The sequence below is a fragment of the Podarcis gaigeae genome (genome assembly GCF_964106915.1).
Source record: "Podarcis gaigeae genome assembly, chromosome: 2".
Taxonomy (NCBI): Eukaryota; Metazoa; Chordata; class Lepidosauria; order Squamata; family Lacertidae; genus Podarcis; species Podarcis gaigeae.
This window is the reverse complement of record NC_139679.1, coordinates 92749896-92767139: the sequence shown is the minus strand read 5'-3', so window position 1 is coordinate 92767139 and position 17244 is coordinate 92749896. Positions and strand designations below refer to the sequence as shown.

General features: G+C 46.4%; 1 protein-coding gene across 2 annotated transcripts; it reads left to right on the top strand.

Moving 5' to 3' along the window:
• Window positions 1–5960: 5960 nt before the first annotated feature.
• On the top strand, window positions 5961–13869 carry BHLHE40 (basic helix-loop-helix family member e40). Of its 2 annotated transcripts, XR_014559711.1 has the most exons (6): window positions 5961–6675; window positions 6990–7059; window positions 7632–7739; window positions 8755–8878; window positions 10565–11499; window positions 11548–13869. XR_014559711.1 is itself a non-coding variant. In XM_083720362.1 (5 exons), the coding sequence occupies exons 1-5, from the start codon at window positions 6587–6589 to the stop codon at window positions 11422–11424; spliced, it is 1251 nt and encodes a 416-aa protein (XP_083576488.1). In that variant the 5' UTR covers window positions 6190–6586; the 3' UTR covers window positions 11425–13869. The 2 variants fall into 2 exon arrangements, 1 of the variants encoding a protein (XP_083576488.1); XM_083720362.1 differs by having other exon boundaries at window positions 6190–6675; window positions 10565–13869.
• The last annotated feature ends 3375 nt before the right edge of the window (window positions 13870–17244 follow it).

Sequence of the window (17244 nt, the reverse complement as noted above, 5' to 3'; positions counted from 1 at the left end):
TCCTGACCTCCTCCAACTTTTTGTCTGTGGTTGCCAAGTAAAAGCCTGTATCTTTCAGAACTGAGTAGCAGCTGCATGGTGGTTCATGCAAGGCACTGAGATAGACATCAACATGCGCTTAAGAAAGACAACTTCTGTCACTCACACAGTGTATCTATATGGATGCCAAACCCGTTAATTACAGCTCTGTTGGTCCTACAGTTGATGTGTATCTGTAAAAGACAACCCACCAACCTACATGTTTACAAATGTGATCACATCTTCCAGCCATTCCTGCTGCATGCTAACATGCTCCCTACCAGCTGCACATTTGGCCTCAGCGCAAAGGGGCTGCACATGTGTGCACATGCCTACATGTAGGGGTATGCAACTCTGAGCCTGGAAATACACACAGAACTGAAACAGAAAGTGGGAAAGAAAATCATTCTCCTCATTCTCTCTTCCAGCTCTATGTACTTTCCAGGGGTTGGAAAGGTAACCTCTTGCCGCTTCATGATGAAGGGGCCAAAGAGCCAGGGCGAGGCTGCCTCCAATGCTTCTTAGGCAGCAGTGTCATTACACCCATTGGTGACCCCGGGATAATACTTCAGTTGTATTTTTCACATTTTGAGATTAATCCTCTCTCGCCATCCTCTCTTAATATCTCTCGGCCCATTTCTAGCATGGCATTTGCTGACCTTTGGCTGCAGCAGGTTGATTCCGCTAAGGAGTCACGAAAACCTTTGACAAATCATCTGTTGAATTTCTATTATCTTATCTAGCAAATGTACCTTCCATCTACTGACCAGATGTCACCTTGTTAAACACACTTTTGAAAAACATCCCAGCCTCTGAAAGGCAAAATGATTTCCTCGCTGAAATTATACCCATTTGCAAGGTGTGGCTATACTTAACTTCCTTTTCTAAGAGCTATTAGATCCTCAGAGGAAACTGGCAGAAGAAACTCTGCTTCTACCTGAACTATGCTGCTGTTTTTTGTTTTCATAGACCCCCCCCCCCCAATATAATTCAGGCTTGCTGGCTCTCCCACTTTGAACATCATTCTCCTGATTTTTAAGGTGGCCTGCCTCTCGATAGCTTTGTGGTCTGCTTGGTCTTGATTTTGTTTCTCCTAATGATGTGCTGCAAAATAGTTATTGTGTTAAGCATTTGTTTCTTAAGCAATGTGACGGGCAATCCCATCAATCTGAGCTTGCCACAGTATCAAAACAAATTGCATCGCAAGCTCCTCTGCATGCTAAAATAAGACATGTAAATGATAAACTGTTAGATCAAAGCGCAGCTCCTTGCCTGACCTCAGCTCCTATGCAGGTTACTTAATGAAGGCAAATTTTGCTGCAAGTGCAAAACGTAACCGTGTTTACCTTTCACCAACATGTTTAACCTTTACCAGCATGCTAAGGCAAACGTATCTAACTACAGCTATTTTTGATCCTCTCTGTTGAGTGTTTCAGAGGGGGACCCAAGACTCAAGCAACACAAGCGGAGCTGAATGCAAGAAATCTGGAAGCTGCGCTGCCAATCGGCTACAGTGGTACCTCGGGTTAAGTACTTAATTCGTTCCGGAGGTCCGTTCTTAACCTGAAACTGCTCTTAACCTGAAGCACCACTTTAGCTAATGGGACCTCCTGCTGCCGCTGCACTGCAGGAGCACGATTTCTGTTCTTATCCTGAAGCAAAGTTCTTAACCTGAAGCACTATTTCTGGGTTAGCGGTATGTACCTGAAGCGTATGTAACCTGAAGCGTATGTAACCCGAGATACCACTGTATATGCACAAGAAATTGCTTCATTCTTAGGTCTTAGATTTTTTTCCCTTGTTGCTATTTGTGGTTTCAATCCTATTTTATTGTACCCTGCCCTGGGTTCGCTTTTGAGGTGAAGGACAGGCAGACACACACATACACACCCTACGCATTTCCCTGGCTTTTCTTCCCCTGCCCCGAATGCCGCATGAACTCAGTCAACCACTGACGTGGCAGCCCCATTGCACGGCCAGAACACATTCCTTCCCCGTGCTGTGGTTTAGTCACACCAGTAGCATCTCCTTCACTCTCATCGCTAACCCCTCCTTCTTCCCATTGACTTCAATGGAAACAAAAGTCCCTTGGCAGGATGCGGCAACCTCTGGGGGTTTCCATTGAAGGCAATGGGGTGAAGGCTATGCAGGGTATGTGTAGCAGTGGACTTCCCTCGTGCATCTGGTGAAGAGGCTTTTGAATACAGGCTAAGGACAAAGAGTTGCAAAGGGACAGAGGGAAAGACTGAGGTGGCCTGGTCTGGCAAAGTTTCACATGGGAATATGCCTTCTGTCAGATCAGACAGTTTGCCATTTAACCCGGTAGTGTATACTCAAGACTGGCAGTGGTTCTCCAGGGTCTCAGCTGAAGGTCTTTCCCATTATCCTCTACTACAGGGCTGAGGGCCCTTGGGCCCTTCAGGCCTCTCTGTCTGCCCTCAGTGCTCTTCCCAGGCCGCACCCGTGTCGCTCCAAGTGTTTTTGCCTTGCTGAAATGAACTCTGCCTCTTGCCTGTCTGAGCAGAACGTAGAGAGAAACGTGTGAGTCTCTGTGGAAAGTAACCTACTGTATAAAGGTAACATTTACATGCATTGCTCTGTCCACTTTTGCTGCTGGCCATTGTCATGTGGCCCTCAGCAGGTCACTCAGAAAGGAATTTGGCCCTCAGGATGGAAGGTTTCTCCACCCCTGTGTTACACGTTATGAAACCCTCAGCTACTAGATTAAAGCTAAATGCAATTTTTTTATTCTTATTACAGGAGCCAAACAAACTAAGAACAGATGTAGCATGGCCTACCTCTGTTCCTGCTGGAGAGCTGCCGTAATCTCAGCCTCATTCAGTGAGAGGCAAAGGTTTCTGCTGCAGCGGACCCAAGGCCCTCCTGCCTCAGGCGTTTGCTTGGCTTGCTGCTTGTGGGAATGTTTGAGACAAAGCATGCCAAGGGAGAAGGATTCCTCCTGCTGCAGTTTACAGGTGTCCTTGCCTCCACCCAGGGTCACTCCCTCCAGTATGAATAAGTTAAACGTGCATCAAAGTCAGGTGCAGCCAGCTTGATCTGCCTTCACTGCAGCTGTCTGCACACCAGACCTTTAAAGCACCTGACTTCCCCTGAAAAATCATGGGACCTGGAGTTTACCCTGACACACAGAGGGAACGCTGTGGTTCCCAGCACCCTTAACAAACTACAGTTCCCAGGATTCTTCAGGGGAAATCAGTGTGGTGTAGTGGTTCAGAGCAGTAGTCTTGTAATCTGGGGAACCGGGTTTGAGTCTCCGCTCCTCCACATGCAGCTGCTGGGTGACCTTGGGCCAGTCACACTTCTTTGAAGTCTCTCAGCCCCACTCACCTCACAGAGTGTTTGTTGTGGGGGAGGAAGGGAAAGGAGAATGTTAGCCGCTTTGAGACTCCTGAAGGGGAGTGAAAGGCGGGATATCAAATCCAAACTCTTCTTCTTCTTCTTCTTCTTCTTCTTCTTCTTCTTCTTCTTCTTCTTCTTGGGGAAGGGAGTTATGCACTTTAAATGTATGTGTGCATCTTGCATCTCTGAACCTGCATTATAAAACTGGTAATAAATGGCTACTTCTCTCGCTTTCTCTCTATCTCTCTCTCTCACACTCAAACAAATTTGTGCAAGCAGCCCACTGAGACAGGTATTTATTTATTATTTATTAAATTTGTACACTGCCCCTCATCTGCAGATGTTGGGGCGGGTCACAACATAAAAACAAAATGGAGGGGGGCGTGAGCCCTGCCACTGCTATCCCACGGCATCTGCTGCCTGGGGCAACTGACTCACTTTGGCTAATGGCAGGGCCGGCCAGCCCCACCCACAGCTCCTACCAGTTTCAGCTTGCCTGTGGGGACTCAGAAGCAGGGTGACTTAGACCAGGTCTGCAGTAAGGAGAGGGCAGTTAACTTGTTTGTGCCCACCACATTCTAAGAAACAAGAGCCACACACTTAACCTAACAAGGACTTTGGCCCTCAAACTTCTTCATTCTCACGGCAAGCCTGAGAGGTAAATCATTCCGAGCTTTATTTTCCTCTTTAAAGGGGAAATTGCGAGATGAAGCAATGCAGCTCAGCTTCTATGCATGTTGACTCAGAAGTAAGTTCCACGAAGTTAAGGGGGACTTTTTCAACAGCAAAGGTGTACAGGGTTATGGATTTCTTTCATTTGACTTGATAGCGGCCCTAAGTGACCAGTCAGGGTCCCAGCTATACTGCCCCTTGAAGCATTCATTTCATTTAATGGCATCTATAACAGTAAGCTTGTGGAGGGTTTGGTTTGGGGGATTCTCAGGTCAATTTTGTACTGAATGATACTTGCTCTCAGGCAGTAGACACTAGACAAGCAGAAGGAAGGAGTTCACTTTCGGGAGCCATCTGCACCACCATCTTAATATAAGCTCCTTTGGGATTATCAATAATGTAGCTGAATTTTCCTAAACTGAATTCAACCTTATGTTTCTATAAAGGTGGGACTCCTTAGGGAGAAGGGCCTTTCCACAGCAGCACTATCTGCACGTTTCTTGAAGGCTTGAAAAAATTCACCAGGATGTGTGTCTTAAATTTTGCACCTAAAGCACACTGTAGGACCTCTCAACACATTGTTGCTTCTGCCTTTCTTCAAATAGTCCATCAAGAAAAAGTACAAGCTAGTCCTGTATCAACTCTGCATTTATACAGTGGTACCTCGGGTTACATACGCTTCAGGTTACAGACTCCGCTAACCCAGAAATAGTACCTTGGGTTGAGAACTTTGCTTCAGGATGAGAACAGAAATCGTGCTCCTGTGGCACGGCAGCAGGAGGCGGCCCCATTAGCTAAAGTGGTGCTCCAGGTTAAGAACAGTTTCAGGTTAAGAACGGACCTCCGGAACGAATTAAGTTCTTAACCAGAGGTACCACTGTATTGGGCGAAGTGGTGGAGGCACATGTCAAAAAATGGTATCTCAAATGAGAGGGGACTTTGCTGTTGCTCATTGTTATAAATGCTATTAAATAGAATTAGTCATTCAACGGGAGGTGCAAGCAGCTCGCCATTTGGCCACTTAGTACCAAATTAGATGGGATGAAGGAGATCCATAATAGGCTTTCTTATCTCTTTACTGTAAAAAGCAGCCATGGGGTGCACAAATTCAGGCCCGGCCTGTGCTGCTTGGTTACAATGATTTAGCCCTTCCCTTTTATGCTATTTAACCTGATGGAAATAACACCCCCCCCCCCCCGCTGCAACTACAATTCGCTCTGTTAGGGAAAATATTTAGTGTATCTTTAAGTACCTGTAACCTGGGCGGATCAGAGACTTTGTGTTCCTGAAGATCACACCGGCTCAAGAGAAAACCTCATTATTAAGATTTGAGTCACGGCACAACCCTGGAAAATGTTCCTAATGCCAAGACTCAATCCTGGGATCTATATGAAGCAACGTCAAACATGGGCAGAGCCCAGCCTGCCCACCAGTGGCACCACACACAAACACATACGGTATATTTGGGGTCAATGGGGAAAGCATAGCTGCCAAGCAGATGTGAGCCTTGGACCTTTCTTAGAACTAAAATGCATACATTCTCTCTCTCTCTCTCTCTCTGAACCAGGGCCCACTGCACTGCATAGCCCGGCTGTTCCTTATTTTGTGCAAGTTTCACCTTGCAGCGCTAAATGGAGCCAAGGCAGGAAAGTGCAGGGCTGGGCTTCCCAACCTGCGCCAGGACTCTCCAGGGCGCAGCCCTAAGATAGGCTTTTCGTACCGGGGTCTCGGGCTCGGGGGAAGGTCCCGATCAAGGAAGTTTTTGAGCATGTGCGAAGTGCCTTGTGGATCGGCGCTCAGCCACCCCACTAGGGAACATCTGATCCCTTGCCCCTCTCCTCCGCCGCCTCCTCGCCCCATCATGTGCGGGGATAGCCTGGCTTCCCTCACCCGCCTCCTTCTCCTCTCTACGCGCGCGCGCGCACCCAAGCCGCCAGCAGGAGAGGAGCCAGGCCGGGTGGGGAGAGAGAGAGAGGGATCACCCTATCACGTTTTGTCGGCGGCGGCGGCGGCTTCGCCTGCTTGTGTGGCCGGGAGCGGCGAGGGCGGGGGCCCGGGGAGAGGCTGAAGCGTTGTCCAACACGTGAGGCTCATGTGATGGAGGGGAAGGCAGGTCTGTCCCTCCCTCCGGTAGCAGCCAGACGTGCCCGGAGTCACAGGGTAGAACACGTAGCTCCAGTCCACCCACTCGCTCACATTTAACCCAGCCTGCAGCCTTCCAATTACTCCTCAGCTCGCCAGCTCCCGCGCGACCCGGTGCAGACGCCCAGCGCTGCCAAGTGGAAGGAGGACATGAGCAACTAAGAGCAGCAGCCGACGCCGCTAGCTGATCTCCTGCGCTCTTCCGGCGCCGCTTCTTTTGTGGGTGCCAGGCGCGCACCGTTTGCCGGAGGTGGCGCGTCCCGGCTCAGTCACTGGATCCGCGTTGACACGAAGCAGTGCGCCTGCCAGCCAGCTAACTAGCTTGCCAGCCTCCACCTTACTTCCAGGACAGAACTTGGGTTGTGGGGGAAAAAAAGAAATCAAGCCGGTTTAAATGGAAAGGATCCCCAGCGCTCAGCCTCCTCCTCCACCACCACCTTGCCTGGGCAAGCTGGCAGCTCTGGAGGGCAGCGAAATGGCAGGGTAAGTGCCGCTACGGAAGGGTATCCCGGGCAGATTTGTTGATAGATGTTTCAAGGCTGCCATCTCAAACGCGCAGACCCGGGATTTTAAGTCCCATGGAAGCCAACGCGGTTTGCTGGTGGGCAGACGTGCCGGGGCTTGCGCTGCGATTCGCTTTCCGAGCCCATCCGGCCGGTCTGGGTCCGCATTAGCAGCCTTCGAATTCCGCCCCACATGGCACCTACGGGCTTCAGTAGGTTCTGGGGCTGCGTGGGGAGGGGGAGATGGTTGTCCCCTTGGTTATGAGTGATATAACGTTTTTTTGTCCTCTGCAGGTTGGATTTCGCTCATATTTATCAAGTTTACAAGCCCAGAAGAGGGTTAAAAAGGGGTGACGACAGCAAGGTAAATACAAGCATTTTTCTTCCCTTTTCCTTTTTTGTTTGTTGGCATCTTTGGTTTATGCCCACTTTTGAGATGGTTTAATGCACAGTTTGGGTTCGAATATAAGGAAGTTGTCCTGTGAAATATATATGAAGGAGCTTGGTGGGTTTCTTTTACAAAAACAACAACAACACCCAGGTGTGCACAAACGTGTTTTGTTTTTTTTGGAAGAAATATACTTTTGAAGGGTGGGACGACACTGCTAAGAAAATTTTCTTTTTAAGGAAAAACAGTTTTAGTAGATAAAATTTACTTCCTTGTCATAACCTAAAATAATCCATTAGTTGTAGCTGTATAAAATACTATTCTGGGCATGATCAAAAATGCATAAGTTTTCTGATATAAACTCTGTGATATTTGGAGGATTTTGCTTCTGCCTTAAGGAAATATTTCTTCTCTCTCCCCCCCCCCCCCCTTTATGGCTGCGCAGCTTTATGTTTTAGAGCCCCCGAGAAAAGGTTGTCTCCATAGCGCTTAAGAATCACTTTTCATTCGGAGTGATGCAATTGTTTTTCTCCCCTTTTGACTTCCAGGAGACCTATAAGCTGCCCCACAGACTGATAGAGAAGAAAAGACGTGATAGGATTAATGAATGCATCGCCCAGCTGAAAGATCTCTTACCAGAACATCTCAAACTTACAGTAAGTGAAATTCTGGCCACTGCCCAAAATCATCTTCCTTTTGGGGAGCATGTTGGGTTTCATGGATCTTTGTGCAGGTAAAAGTGCCACCTAGAGGTTTTCTGGAGTGCTGCAGATTTAACTGGAGAGGGTTGCTTTTCAGGGTTTGGATTGCCACTTGGAGTCTCCTGGTTTTGTTTCCAATGAGATCAGTTTCTCAAGAACTTGCATGCATGGACTGGACCAGATGACACATTGAAATAAACAGGGATTAGATAAAAGATTTTTTTCTGGACTGTGCTGGATAGCTTTTAATGTGGATTTGCTAGTGACCCCTTTCCATATTGTTATGTTTTTGCTTTGGATCCCATGGTTTCAGATAGTTGAATTCCTTTTAGGCTAGCCTTCCCCAACCTGGTGCCCATCTAGAAGCTATTGCGCTCCAACTCCCATCACCCCTGACCATTGGTCATACCGGCTGGGGCTCGTGAGAGTTGGAATCCAGCAACATTTGGAGGGCACCAGTTTGGGGAAGGCTGGTTGAGACCACAGCTCCAAGCAACCCATTCTGTGGTATTAAGGACTGCATTGTTATTTTTTAAAAAAGTGACAGGCATATTGTCTAAATTATTATTCAGGGTTGTTTGGGAAACCAGTGTTGCCTGCTTCAAATATTTGCTTTGCCCTATTTAGTCACAGCAAAAGAAAAACCTTATGTTGGAATTCCTCGTTTTACAACTGAGGTGACAGCAGGGGAGATACATAAAATTTGTGTTTATTATGCAGACAGTTGGTTTTTTTTGGGTGGGAGGACACAAAATGGCCATAGCCTTTTTTAAAGATAATACTTTTTAGCTTATATAATACATAGCTGTCAGTCAGAATAAAAATGAGTGTCACATCATACTTAGACCCATTGACATCCTTATCAAGCTCCCCACCCTAAACTGCCCAATCAGTTATCGGTCTTGTGTTTAGGCTCCTTTTTCCCCCCTTTCCAGCCATCCTCTAATGAACCATTTTTCTCCCTTTCTAGACATTAGGACACTTGGAAAAGGCGGTGGTTCTTGAACTTACCTTGAAGCACGTGAAAGCACTAACCAGTCTCATTGAACAACAACAGCAGCAGATCATTGCCCTCCAAAAAGGTCTACATGCTGGTGAGTGCTCTGTGACTGTGCTGTTGTTACCCTGACCAGGAAAGCTCCTGGAGACTGCAATGACTCTATTCCTCACACTTTTTATACTCTTGCTAACGTCTTCCAAACCCTCTTCAGCTAATCGTGCACACATCAGAGCAGTCCTGTGGATTTCAGTGGAACTGCTCCGGGGGAAGAGAGCTCTAATTCTTCCTTGTGCTATCAAAAGTATATAAAACGTGTCCCTATCTTTTGCCCTTTTCATTCAAAACTAGCTCTTTATTTGAAATTCAATCAGGTTGTTGTTGTTGTTTTTAAAAAAAGTTCCGTTGCCAACTGCTGTATCACCTTCATGTCAGGAGGTGGATTTCTGGCAGGGTCAGTTTTTCCCAACATGGTGTTCCAGCAACCTAGAAGCCTGGAATAGCTTCTGCGCCTCTGAGTGATCCCTCCCCCACTTCATTCAGAGCCCTCTTCTCCTGCACAGTGTCATTCTGTGCCTTCTGCTGCCCTTTAACTTCCCCCTAACCAAGTCTTTGCTTCTTCTCCGATAAGCCCTGTCTTCTCCTCCTTTACACTTTCTGCGCCATTTCTATATAGCTTAAAACAGGCATAGGCAAACTCAGCCCCCCAGATGTTTCGGGACTACAACTCCCATCATCCCTAGCTAACAGGACCAGAGGTCAGGGATGATGGGAATTGTAGTCCCAAAAACATCCGGAGGGCTGAGTTTGCCTATGCCTGGCTTACAATGTAAAAGCCACACCTCCCTCTGCAAAGTCACAAGGTAGCCCTCTGTGGTTGTTGCATCCAGAGTTGCTTACCATGCAAATTACCACTGATATGTGGACAGTTTCTATGCCAGGGATGTGTTGCCTGTGGCCTTCCAGATGTTGGAGGATTTCAGCTTCCATCATTCCTGGCCACAGTGATAAGACCCCAAACAAGGTTTGGGTGATAAGACCCCAAACAAGGTCTTGTAGGGCCACAGGCTCCAAATCTTGGCTCTGTGCCATTGTGAGCTACCACCAGGAATGGCCAAGCAAAGACCAAACATGTCGCCGTGTGATGGGGGCAGGTCTATGCAGCAAACGGCTCTTGACATTGCAGCTGTAGTGCAGAACGCTACAAAGGGCGAGTGTCATGGGTCTTACTATATCAACTTGTTTGCAGTTAAGTTGACCTGCCCTTGCTGAAGTCTGTAGTGGCTTGGGCACTTCAGGGGCTGTAACATACACTGAAGCTGACCGAAACCTCAAGCGGTTTATTTTCATTCCACGGTTCACCCAACACACTGGAGTCTTGCATGATAAGAACTCGTTTGCTTCCTGTTATGTTTGTTTGCTGTGCTTCAAAGGCTCCTGTTAGACCAACAGAGACATTCCAACGCAGTGGAAGTCTTCCTATCTACTTGAGAGAAGCCTGAATTTCACCCTTGCAGGTTCAAACAGCTACTCAGCTGAAATAAGGTGTCTTTCTCCAGTACTGATCCCAAAATAGGTGGCTTTACAAAGTCTCAGGTTACTACCCTTTCCATGCTGGCCAGAGGGAGTTAGCGGTGCTGAACAGAAGTGCATATTGCTTTTGAGTAAACATGCATGAACTTGTGCTGTATGGTTATAATAATGACTGGTTTACCTTTTCGTTTAACTTTTCTGATATATTCCTTTTTTTTAATCTTTTCCCCTTCTGCTGGTGTTTCCTCAGATGAGCTGCCCCCAAGGAGCCTTGACTCCAGCCAGGAGGTGTTTCGGTCCGGTTTCCAAATGTGTGCCAAAGAAGTGCTGCAGTACGTGGCCAAACACGAGAACAGCAAGGAGCTGAAATCCTCCCAGCTCATCGGCCACCTGCACAGAATGGCCTCCGAGGTTCTTCAGGGTGGAGCCGGCAGAAAGCCTGGTGATGTTGCCCCTAAACTTACGGAACTGAAGGAGAAGTCTGGCGCTCTGACCAAAGCTGCTGAGGCTCATGGGAAAAACTGTGTGCCTGTGATTCAGAGGACTTTCGCCCACTCTAGCGGAGAGCAGAGTGGCAGCGACACAGACACAGACAGTGGATATGGGGGAGAGCTGGAGAAAAGCGACTCCAAATCCGACCAGCAATATTTTAAAAAGGACGCTGAACTCAAATATGCTGTCCAGGAGAGAATCAGCTCTATCAAACAAGAGACTGAGGACCCGCCAGCCAAAAGAACCAGGATGGAAATGTTGGAGGACGAAGATCATTTTGGCAGCGATGTGCTCAGCTCTCCCAGCAGTTTCTTGGGCCCTCACCCTCACCAGCCTCCTCTGTGCCTGCCTTTCTATTTGATTCCACCCTCAGCGACAGCCTACCTGCCTATGCTGGAGAAGTGCTGGTACCCGGCCTCTATGCCTCTCTTGTACCCAGGCCTCCCAGCCTCCACTGCAGCACTTTCGGGGTTAATGAACCCAGATAAGATTTCTTCTCCTTTACTAATGCCTCAGCAACTCCCTTCTCCAGGACCATCCCACTCCCCCATGGACTCTACTGCTCTGCTTCAAGCTTTGAAGCAGATGTCTCCTTTGAATTTGGAAACCAAAGACTAAACCTGGAGTGACTTTTCCTTGAGATTTTTCTCTCCCCCCCCCCCCTTTGCTGGATGAGTTTGTGATTATTTCAGGGTTCCCGGCTCTCTCTCACACACACCCTAAACTGGCTGAACTGAGAAGCACTGAGGGGAGTGGAGAGATCGTTGATCATTTATATGTAGAGAAGCTGAGTCATCCCTTGCTTTGACTGCCCAGAGAATTTAGGAAAGACCTCAGAGATGAACCCAAATTAGTTATGGGAAGGAGAGGGTTCTTGCTGCTTCTCCTCGCCCCTTAAATGTGTTGATGGGTTTTTGTTTGTTTGTTTTCCTTTCTGCCATCTGCAAAGAAAGACCTGAATTGGTTGGCTAGGATTATGTTTCAAAGCTGTGAATGAAACCTAAAAAAATTAGGTGGATTTAGACTCTTGTGAATATTACAAAAAAAGTGGTACTTCTCATGAGGACTTTGCTTAGTCAAAGAGCTGGATTCAAACAGAGAGGCTTCCCCTCTTCCTGCTGCTGCCAATATTCAAAACCTTTTAACTTAACACTCACAAACACACATTACATATATAGCAATTGAAGCATTGGGATCTGCCCTGCTTTTAGTAGTCATGGCTGGCAGAGCACAGTAAGCAATTCAGGGAGATTTTGAGACTGGATTCTCATCACATTTCTCTTGAATTGCATACATCATTTTCCTTTTAGATTCTGCCTGGAAATTTTGTTCAGATTGAGCTGTTGGATAGGGATGGTGACGGGAGAGAGAACATTCTTGAGGAGTGTTCTATGCCTCCTTGTATCTCACACTAGGCATTGCTTCTCATAACTGCTAGATAGGAATGTCTGGGACTTGTCCACAAGAAGTGGACAGACAAACCATGCTGTGGCACAGTTCAGCTCTGGCAAACAAAAAATAAAACCAGATCAGACTGGTACTTTTACAAGGGAGCTGCCTGCCACTAGCTGTTTTACTATGGATCCTATTCTGTTGCAAGGATGTCAGCAGCGTGATATTCTCTGAAGTCCATTCTCAGTTTGCCCCCCGTCCTTGAAGGCGACAAGATCTGGCTGTTATGTAAGGGAGTTTCATGCCCATAGCAGGGTCTGTAACTTTCTTCTTCCAGGTACCAATGTAAACAGAATATGGAATGTTACAGTTTCTAAGATGAAGGCCTTACTCAGATAGCCCTTGCCGTCTGTAGTAGCAGAACTGGCAATGCTAAGCACTTCCCTGAAACCCATAAGTTTTTTGTTTCTTCATCCTGTTCCCCCACCCCCCGAACAATACCTAATTCACTGGGTGTGGAATATATGGCACTTTTGCACTAAAGCAAGAGGAAGGCTTGTGATCCTGGTACAGGTGGAAAGGATCCAAAAGTGAAAATAACACACCCAACCAAATAAATTCCCCCCCCCTGCCCCCACTAGTTTGTATTAGAGCACATTTTAAATCAAAGAAACAGACAATGATAGTTGGAGGGATTCCCCTCCAGCATCTGCTGCCTGAAGCTACTCTCTTACGTTGCATCCTCCTAAGGCTGGACCTTGATGGTAGTTTAAGAACTGCAGGAAGTGGATGAGCAATGCTCTCTGCAAAAGAAAAGCAGGTCTCTTGCCCAGGTGGCAATGTCAGTGTTGGCCATGAGTGCTCTTGATGGAGACTACCAGATGTGCTGTTTTGGTGTGTCCTAACCCTAGTTCTACAGCCTCTGCCCCGCTCCCCTGGAACTGATTGTGTCTGGCATGGGCTGTGAAGTTTGCACAACTGGATTGCCATATTCACTGCTGGAGTGCCGCAGTGGAAGATGTTCCCTTTTCCCCCTGGGGACGCTTTCCTGTGCTCATAGTTGTGTGCTGCCGCACCAAACCAAATAGTGTGAGAAACCATCATCTAGATGGAGCAGATTCTGCACTGGTGAATACTCCCATTTGATTTCGGCTACTTAAAACAGTAATAATAATCCATGTCATATGGTGGTGTCATCTGAGTAGTTCTGAGACATTCATAGAGCTCTGTGGTCCTACGAATTCTCCTTACACTATTGCACCAACTGCTAGAATGCACTATGCTGAATTGCAGATCGTATTTGACCATTTATTTTATTGTCTGTTTTCAAAAAAAGTTTTTTTTTGTACACAGTTGTTGCCTTTATTTGTAAAATCTGTTATAAATATAAATGTGTACATATAAATATATATTATATGGATATGTAAAAAAAATGTTTCAGAAGTCTATTATTTGTAAAACTACTTGAGTACAAAGAAAGTGGGAAATATGAATGTATTCCTGTTTTTCTTTTTATTGAGGAGAATGATCTATTCATCCTCTAGGGAGAGGTAGAGTGTTTATATTTTTGGAACCTTCCTGAACGTGGGGATATTGTAAATATTTTTATCAGAGTAAATGTTACGTAGTTGTTTTAAAAAAATACTAAATAAAATTCTTTTTCCTGTGGAACATGAGCACTGCTTCTCTTTGTGTTTGAGGAATCCTTTGGTTGTCATAATAAAATACTGTCTGTGCCATCAACTGTATCCAGGTATGTATGTTATGCAATAGGGGTAGGGAACCTGCCCCCCCACCCGGTGCTGTTGGACTACAACTTCCATCATGCTTGGCCATTGGATACACTGGCAGGGGATGATGGGAGCTGGAGTCCTGGAGGGCCACAGGTTCCCTATCCCTGTTGTACAGAAGCAGGCAACATGATCATGAATCCAAATTAAGGTTGGAATTTTGGGCCTGCTGAGACAGCAACTGCAAGATGAGACATTAGGGTCCAAATGGTGGCACAGGGGAAATTGGGGCCAGCCCTACCATTGGGCAGAATGAGAGAACCACTTCAGGCAGCTGATTTGGGGTATCACAAAAGGGCAGCAAATCATTAGTTATTCCAGTTGATTACAATTGTTACATTTCACCGAGAGTGGGATTTTCTGTCTCAGGTGTTAAAAATAACTTGATTTGAGTTGAGGGAGGGGATGCTGCTTGCTTCTCTACTTAAGTCACCAAAATGCCTTTCCCTGACTGAAATTGCTCGCCTTCTCATTATGCTTGGCCTAAGACTCAACTAGCTGCGGCTATTGTACCACCGCAGCCCTCAAGTAAGGGAGGTTATGCAAGGCGGCCCTCTTGAACTTTATTCTATGGTTGGTTGGTTTTTTGCTAAACAAGACTTAGAGAAAGCATTACTACTGGAGAAGAAAGAAGTAGCCTTCTCTCTCTTACCCAATGCCAAATACCACTGCTTGCTAACTCCTTTGTTTGAAGGCGACCTCTAAACTGAAGGGTTGTCTGGTCTGAATCTGGTTTAAAGAGAAAGGGCAATAAGAAGGGAGACCATCAAGGGCCTTGGAAGTTGCCCACCAACAGTTGTCTAGCACTTGGACCAAGTAGGTGCACATGTCACCCGACTGCAGTCTTCCCCACAATGGTGGAATGTGTTTCTATTTAAATTGTATTAATTCTTTCTAAATTTGCATCCACACCTATAAATTAGCCTATGCCGACTCGATGCACACCTGTGTCCTCTTTTGGTGATACGTTTATCCCCCTTTTTTGGCAAGGTGCAAGCAGCTACTATCATTGGCTACCCTCTTTTAAGTTCTCTCAGTACGGACACCGTTCACTCAGATTATTTATTTTAGATATTTAGTGGGTAAGAAGGTTGTGGGAAATTAGCAAGTCTGAAATAATAATAATAATAATAATAATAATAATAATAATAATAATAATAATAATAATAATATCATCAAACTAACAATTTACAGAGCAAGCCACCAATTAAGCTCCACATGAAATTCGGCAGAGAGAAAGAGTTCTTATCTCTTCAGGCAGGGAGTTCCAGAGCCTGGGGAAATAGTGGTAAAGGCCCTGATCCTATCTGCTACCACTTTTGCCCAATGCAGTGATGTAATAGCAGCACCTGCTGACTCCACTATAATAGGTTGTTGTTGTTTAGTCGTTTAGTCGTGTCCGACTCTTCATGACCCCATGGACCAGAGAACGCCAGGCACCTCTGTCCTCCACTGCCTCCCGCAGTTTGCTCAAACTCATGCTGGTAACCTCGAAAACACTATCCAACCATCTCGTCCTCTGCCGTCCCCTTCTCCTTGTGCCCTCCATCTTTCCCAACATCAGGGTCTTCTCCAGGGAGTCTTCTCTTCTCATGAGGTGGCCAAAGTACTGGAGCCTCAGCTTCACAATCTGTCCTTCCAGTGAGCACTCAGGGTTGATTTCCTTCAGTATGGAGAGGTTTGGTCTTCTTGCAGTCCATGGGACTCTCAAGAGTCTCCTCCAGCACCATAATTCAAGAGCATCAATTCTTCGGCGATCAGCCTTCTTTATGGTCCAGCTCTCACTTCCATACATCACTACTGGGAAAACCATAGCTTTAACTATACGAACCTTTGTTGGCAAGGTGATGTCTCTACTTCTCAAGATGCTGTCTAGGCCTGTCATTGCCCTTCTCCCAAGAAGCAGGCGTCTTTTAATTTCGTGGCTGCTGTCACCATCTGCAGTGATCATTGAGCCCAAGAAAGTAAAATCTCTCACTACCTCCATTTCTTCCCCTTCTATTTGCCAGGAGGTGATGGGACCAGTGGCCATGATCTTCGTTTTTTTGATGTTGAGCTTCAGGCCATATTTTGCGCTCTCCTCTTTCACCCTCATTAAAAGGTTCTTTAATTTCTCCTCACTTTCTGCCATCAAGGTTGTGTCATCTGCATATCTGAGGTTGTTGATATTTCTTCCGGCAATCTTAATTCCGGCTAGGGATTCATCCAGCCCAGCCTTTCGCATGATGAATTCTGCATATAAGTTAAATAAGCAGGGAGACAAGATACAGCCTTGTCGTACTCCTTTCCCAATTTTGAACCAATCAGTTGTTCCATATCCAGTTCTAACTGTAGCTTCTTGTCCCACATAGAGATTTCTCAGGAGACAGATGAGGTGATCTGGCACTCCCATTTCTTTAAGAACTTGCCATAGTTTGCCGTGGTCGACACAGTCAAAAGCTTTTGCATAGTCAATGAAGCAGAAGTAGATGTCTTTCTGGAACTCTCTAGCTTTCTCCATAATCCAGCGCATGTTTGCAATTTGGTCTCTGGTTCCTCTGCCTCTTCTAAATCCAGCTTGCACTTCTGGGAGTTCTCGGTCCACATACTGCTTGAGCCTTCCTTGTAGAATTTTAAGCATAACCTTGCTAGCGTGTGAAATGAGTGCAATTGTGCGGTAGTTGGAGCATTCTTTGTCACTGCCCTTCTTTGGGATTGGGATGTAGACTGATCTTCTCCAATCCTCTGGCCACTGCTGAGTTTTCCAAACTTGCTGGCATATTGAGTGTAGCACCTTAACAGCATCATCTTTTAAAATTTTAAATAGTTCAGCTGGAATGCCATCACTTCCACTGGCCTTGTTATTTGCAGTGCTTTCTAAGGCCCATTTGACTTCACTTTCCAGGATGTCTGGCTCAAGGTCAGCAACCACACTACCTGGGGTATACGAGACATCCATTTCTTTCTGGTATAAACTATAATAGGTGCTTGGGCTAATTATATATACATATATACAGAGAGAGAGATACACCCACAATTCCCTGGCCATATAGTGCTTTAAGTTAATATGAGTACCTAGAATTGGTCCCAGAGGCAAAGATGCCCAGCAGGGATGGGGAACCTGTGGCCCTGACAGTGGTGGACTGCAGCTACCATCTTCCCTGATCATTAGCCATGCTGGTAGGAGCTGGCAGGAGATTGAGTGCAACAACAGCTGGGGATCTACAGGTACCTGATTACTGGCTTAGGATGAGGGGGGTTCAGCCACCTTCCGTTC